General features: G+C 50.2%; 1 protein-coding gene across 1 annotated transcript in view; it reads left to right on the top strand.

The window, feature by feature from the left end:
* The window catches only part of LOC308146612 (uncharacterized protein), a gene marked incomplete at its 5' end in the record, with an annotated part of 4024 nt that extends 559 nt beyond the window's left edge, over positions 1-3465 (top strand). Inside the window, 5 exon segments of the mRNA XM_080518515.1 lie at positions 452-643; positions 759-912; positions 2097-2282; positions 2358-2574; positions 2576-3465. Coding sequence (XP_080374641.1) covers positions 452-643; positions 759-912; positions 2097-2282; positions 2358-2574; positions 2576-2677 — 851 coding nt within the window. The 3' untranslated portion in view covers positions 2678-3465.
* Positions 3466-6477: the final 3012 nt, after the last annotated feature.

Below are 6477 nucleotides of genomic sequence, written 5' to 3'. Positions count from 1 at the left end.
GCTGAAGACGGGTGAAGACACTGCCCCCTAGTGGCCGGAGAGGGAATTCACCTGTCACACTGGCTGTTTGAGAAACAAGAATATATTTTAATGTACTTTTTTCATCCTTTAAATTGTAAATTTATATTCTAAATGACAACTAGTTTATTCATTGTCTTGTATATTGTACATTTCATTGTTTTAACTTCTATTTCAAAATCTTTTTCTTCTATATTCGGCTATTTTAGGTGAGATATATTTTGTCTATTTTCATTCGTTTCCAGTGTTTCTATGGAAACAAACATGACGCAGGAACAGGAATGTGGAAATCACGCATCTTCACGTTTTGCTTGCTGTTGATGAACCTGGCCTCTCTCTCTCTCTCTCTCTCTCTCTCTCTCTCTCTCTCTCTCTGTCTCTGTCTCTGTCTCTCTCTCTCTGTCTCTCTCTCTCTCTCTGTCTCTCTCTCCAGGTCTGTCTTGCACGCCCGTCCTGCCTCCCCGCCGCGGCTCCTTCTACGTGGAGAGCGGCAGCGGCGTCTCCGTCGGCAGCGTTCTGGCGTTCTGGTGCCGCGACGGATACCAGCTGGTCGGCAGCGACAAGATCCGCTGCGACGTCCGGGGCGGAAAACCGCAGTGGAGCAACTACCTGCCGGTGTGCGAAGGTAGGCAAACCGGTGCAGCGGCGCCGCGAGACGATATAAAGACGCTCTGAAAAATGTGGCGACGGCGAGTCTTTCAAAGTCCCCTGATGGGCGTCGTGGCGTTGTGTCCCCACAGCGATCCCCCGGCCGGAGGACCGGGGACTCAGGGTGGCCGTCCTGGCCTCCGTGGTGAGCGGCATCGTCATCCTCGCCATGTCGCTGTCCTTCCTCATCTGCTGCCTGCAGGAGCGGTCGGGCCGGGACCGGGCCAAGAAGGAGGGCCGGGGCAGGTAGGGCACAACGGGGGGGGGGGGGGGGAGTGTAGTTTGTATGTGCGGAAACATTGACCCTGGGACAGTTCCAGTGGTTGGATTGTTATACAGCTTTGATCCCGCCACTGTGGCTCTTTGGTCCCTCCACTGCGGCTCTTTGATCCCTCCACCGCGGCTCTTTGATCCCTCCACTGTGGCTCTTTGATCCCTCCACCGCGGCTCTTTGGTCCCTCCACCGCGGCTCTTTGATCCCTCCACTGCCGCTCTTTCGTCCCTCCACTGCCGCTCCTTGGGCCTCCGTCCTACTGCAGTTCATCCCAGAGGGACGTAAGGAGGCAAAGCCACCCAGAGAGGGACGTAAGGAGGCAAAGCCACCCAGAGCGCAGTCCCACTACAAACAGTGGTAAAATGTAGGGTCGTGAACGACGCGGCGATGTGACGTCATTACAACAATAAAGGATGAAGAAGGTAGAATTGCGGCTGCAGGTCATGACAGCGGCTCAACTGGTGTCTGAAGCTGGGAGCTTCCTGTACCTTTCACAGTAAAAGCCCACAGTTCCAGGAGGTTCATTGCAGACTTGTTGAGAGTGACGGAACATTCTAGTGAATTCCACAACAACTACAGGACATTAAAGACACACCATCACACTCATGGTTCTAACAATCCACATCTCACACATTTATCTTCCATTTTAATAATGTGTAGCGATAAAGGAGCTGAGAGCTGCAATGCATTATGGGAGTTTCTGTTTGTGGTGTTTTAAATGTAATTATTGGGGGTTATGTTAGGTTTGTAGTGTTGGTAGTAATTGTGTTTTTGTTGCTTAGTTCATGTAGTTTAGTTTATTAGTTGTAAGTCGTCAACCAGCAGTGAAGAAGGTTTATGTGTCGTGTCGTCCTGGCATGGTCTTCCTGTGGGACTGTCAAAATAAAAGACTGATGTGTATTGTCGTCCTGGCATGGTCTTCCTGTGGGACTGTCAAAATAAAAGACTGATGTGTATTGTCGTCCTGGCATGGTCTTCCTGTGGGACTGTCAAAATAAAATGTTCGGCTCTCTGGGTGTTGTGTTCAGTGGGAAACGGGACCAAATGGCTCTTGGAGCATCAGAGGTTGCCGACCCCGGTTATACGGTGACCGCCAAAGTAAAACAGGACATGGACCCACTGTCGTCCACCTGAACCTCTGGCGTTTCCTCCTCAGGCGCCGGGAGAAGCGTTCGTCCCGTCGCAGCGAGTGCTGGCTGGAGAGGGAGGAGGGCGAGTGGGAGGCCTTCCCCCCGCCCAAGATCTTCCACCTCTCCCAGAGGATGAACCCCCGGCTGGCCCCCGACAGCCCCCTCTACCTGACGGGGGGCCTGGGCGGCTACGAGAACCGAGGCTACCAGAGGTAAGAGGGCGGAGCTGGGAAGGTCCTCGATGGGGGAGGTTGTTGGTCGTCACCCGTTCCGTTTTTGTCTTCCAGGAGCCAGGAGAGTCTCCTGAAGGCCTCCCTACCTGGACTCTACCGCTCCGAATCGCAGCTGTACCCCCATGTGGTCCTGCAGAGGGTCCCCACCCCGACCGCCCCCTCGGCCCCCGCCGCCCCCGCCGGCCCGCTCTACCTCCACCTGCCCTCGGCCGCCGCCGCCTCGTCCTCCCCCGCCCACGGCCAGCCGCACCTCATGGCGCCGTACCCGACGCCCCACCTACCCGCCCATCCCCAACACGGCCGTGCCCGCCTACCCGCACCCCGCCCCCATCTACCCCAACCCCAACCCCACGCCGCAGCGGCCGTGGCAGTAGCTCCGCCCACCTCCTGAGAGGACCGGCTGACCGGAGGACTTTTGACTCTTTCGTGTCCCACGAGTTTGGGAAACGTCCCGTTTGAGAGGACGGTGGAGACGCTGGTCGATCGGAGGCGAAGGAACTGGTTATTTTTGGTTGTGATGCACTTTTCCTCCAGGACGTCGTCTTTTAAAAAAAAAAAAAAGGTCCTGCTTTCTTCCGACCACTTCCTGTAGCCGGTCGAGGAATTCACCCGACGGTCCGGCAGCTCCGAGAGACGTGTGGTCTGACGCCACGGCGAAAACGCAGAACTTCCTTTGTGTTTCCAGTGTTTGTTTCCCGGAGCCACTGAGAAAAAAAAACCCTACTTTTTGAGAACGGCTCCGCATTTCGGCCATTTTTTTTGGTGAGAAATGAAATTGTTGCCGTGGAAACGCAAAACTTTTCTGAAACATGGTGCGAACGGGGCCCTGGAGGGACCTTCTGGTGGTTCTGGTGGTTCTGGTGGTTCTGGTGGTTCTGGCGGTTCCCCACTGGGGAATATAAATGAGTAGCAAAACACACTGTGATTAAAATGTTGCTTCAATAACACCATAACATTTCTGTTTTTCCATCGTCTTGTGGTCCGGAAGACAGACGAGGACATGTTGGACCTGTATTTTCACAAACGGTCGCGGATCAAAGCGCCGGTTGGACTCAAGACGACCGTAAAGTTTCCGGACGGTTCCTGAAGCGACGCCGTTTACAGAAGAACCGTTTGACTCGACTTGTAACTGTAGCATCGGCTGGGCGACGCCCCTTTACCGTTTCGGAATCTTATTTTTAATAGAGGCTCTTTATTAGGAACACTAATTAATATGCACTTTACTTTGTTTGGGGTTTTTTTTAATGTCCCGTACTGGACGGTCTTAGACACGTCTTCCATTGTAAAGTATTTCTCGTCCAGCGGCGAGACAGAGAATAAAGACTTTTGGTTTTGTTTAGTTGAAAAGCCTCTTTGTGTTCAGTTTGTGTTTCCAGCAGTCGGAGGACGACGCAGTTTGGAAAACGGGAGATAAGAAGGTGTGTAAATGTAGTTAAAGACGAATGGGAACCGTCGTTTTGTGGCGGATAAAGAAACGAGATATGAGACGATTCAGTGTCGTTTCCTACCTGCTTCCATCTTTTGCACAACGAGGTGACAGATTTTGAATAAAACATTAAACTGGAAGGTTTTAAAGCGATTAATTCACCAACATCCTGGATAAAAACTGAACTTCGTCAGAAGTGTCAAACTCGTTTTAGTTCATCCCGAGTGGAAAACACTGACGTAATGCCCTTTAGATTGAAACTTTAAAGTTCTCCTCCTCCTCCAGCTGCATGCACAATCTGCTGTGTCTTGTGTGAGCTGGACTGGCTCCGCCCCCACACACACGCCCATCTATGGGAAGAGGAAGGAAGTACTTCCTCTCGTGGCGCCATGTGCCGGAGCAGAGCTGCCTGATTGTGGGAGGAGTCAAAATGGGGAGGAGCCTATCTTGATTGTGATTGGCTGAACCCCCGATGACATCATATAGGGTTTGGTTTCTGATTGGCTGCTTGGAGCAACACACTTTTTAAAAGCGAGAGAGAGAGAGAGAGAGAGAGAGAGAGAGGACAGACTTTCTACACTTCTGGGGCGTCGTCCAGGTCTGGAGGTACGAGTTTCACGTTATATGAGCTGTTTAAAGGTTTTCTTTCTTGTGGCGCAGAGTATTTATAATGAAAATATCTATTTTCACCAAACAATGGCAGAAATCTCAAAATAAAGCCAATTTCAATGCACAATACAATGAAATGTCTATTAAGTATTGTCCTAGAACGGTTTTTACAGAGTCTCCACGACAGCGCGGCTTTGAGGCTAATGCTAGTTTGACATGTTTCACGACAGCGTCGCCAATTAAGAATGACTTTTTAGAGAATTGATATTATATTTGACATTTTGAGTATTTGCTCTGTGATTTGGTGGATCGTTTCATGTTTGACACCCTGGATCAGGTGGAGGAAGAAGCAAGTTCTCTCCTCGTATCCGTGTGAGAAATAACTCCCATAAAAGTCTTCGCTAAAATCATTTGACTGGATTTCTCCATCCTGAGGGGGAGGGTCACATGATTTTGATGTCGGAGGAGCCGAGAACATTCAAATCAGCCGGGACGCACAGAATCACCTGCTCCGTCACGTCAACCAATCATGCAACGAGCTCGTTTGCATTTTTTTTGCGTGAAAAACAACAACAACAAAAAAAAAACCCGAAACTCCACGAACCACCTGCTCATTTGCTTTGCGTGTCGGTTTGCATGTGGTGGAGGTTTGAGGGGCTTCCTGCTGACGGAGCGGAACCCAGAGGACGACGACCTGCCAGCCGGTAAGACGCTTTGGCTTCTGGTGCAAAAAAAAATGTAGATTTATAATGTAGATCAGTGTTTTTCAACCTTTTTGAGCGAAGGCACACAAATCTGGAGTCACACCTCCACCTGAAAATGTTAAAAAGTTAAACTCTGTAGCCTCTTTTTACAATATGAAGTCTTTCTCATCAAGGTTTTATCAACAGGAATCAAGTAAATACAGAAAAAAAGTATTTCCCAATTTCTTTTTTGAATTTGGACTCCCTCAGTGTGAAACCTGGACCTGATGGATGAAGAGCTGAGATCCTGGCAGGAGTAGAAGACAGACAAACACGAAGCTCTTCCTCAGTCTCTCTCTGCTTTTAGTTTTTATAAAAAAGCGAACCTCACACCGATACATCGTGGAAAACGGGAGCAATGTCAAAAGTGCTTTGTTTGCCAGAATGGGGGAACTCCTTGGCAGCAGCCAACCAAAAACTGATCAAAGGCAGATCAAAGCTTAGCTTTGAACCACGACTTTGCCTCAGTTCAGTGAGTTCCTCCTGCTCCTGGGAAGTCTTGTCCTTTCCAACTGAGTTCTACCTCCAGTCCCACCGGGGCCTTCGTCTGGCTCAGTTTTCGTCCAGGGTCCAGTTCAGAGTTCAAATCCTCCATTTTCAAAAACTTCTCCATCACTGTCACTGACACAGTACTTTGATACAAGATGGTAGCAGGAGGTGGAGATGAACCACACTGACGTCTGTCACTTTACATTTCACCGGCAAAGTTCTGCGCTGCCCTCTAGTGGTGAAGAGTGTTTATACATCATTACTCTGTGAGAGCAAATGTTTTTTTTTGGAAAAAAATGTGAAATGTGATAATTCCCCACGGCTCAGTGGCTGAAAAACACTGACGTAGATGCAGGATGAAAAAAAAACACCTCTGTCTTCCGCCACCGTTTGGACTCCACAGGATCCGATGGCGACCAGGTCAGACGTTCTGAGGTCGGAGTTCATGGGGGAAATCCTCCACCAGTGCCAGGACAAGGGTTTGGGCTCCGTCTGGAACGACCTGGACGTCTTGGTCCTGGTGGCCGGCGTGCTGGCCAACGCCGCGCTGCTGCTGCTGTTCCTGAAGGAAGGGACGTCTCTGTCGGCGTCTAAAGTACGTCCAGCGTCTTCTCTTCTTCTTCCTCGGAACCATCCGGTCTCTCGGTCCAGTGACGCCTGTCTGGGATTCGGTATTTTGCCTCAAGTGATTCACACGACGGAGAGAAACGTGTCGTTTTGTATTTACGTGGCGAAGTTTTGAAGAAATGCTGAAAACGATGTAGTTCACATGTAAGGCCACTAGTGGGCGCTGCTGGTGGTTATTGTAATGAAACCACACACACACACACACACACACACACACACACACACACACACACACACACACACACACACACACACACACACACACACACACACACACACA

Source organism: Blennius ocellaris, assembly GCF_963422515.1.
Source record: "Blennius ocellaris genome assembly, chromosome: 22".
NCBI lineage: Eukaryota > Metazoa > Chordata > Actinopteri > Blenniiformes > Blenniidae > Blennius > Blennius ocellaris.
Note: the sequence above shows the minus strand (reverse complement) of the source record. Positions and strands in the feature narration are given on the sequence as shown.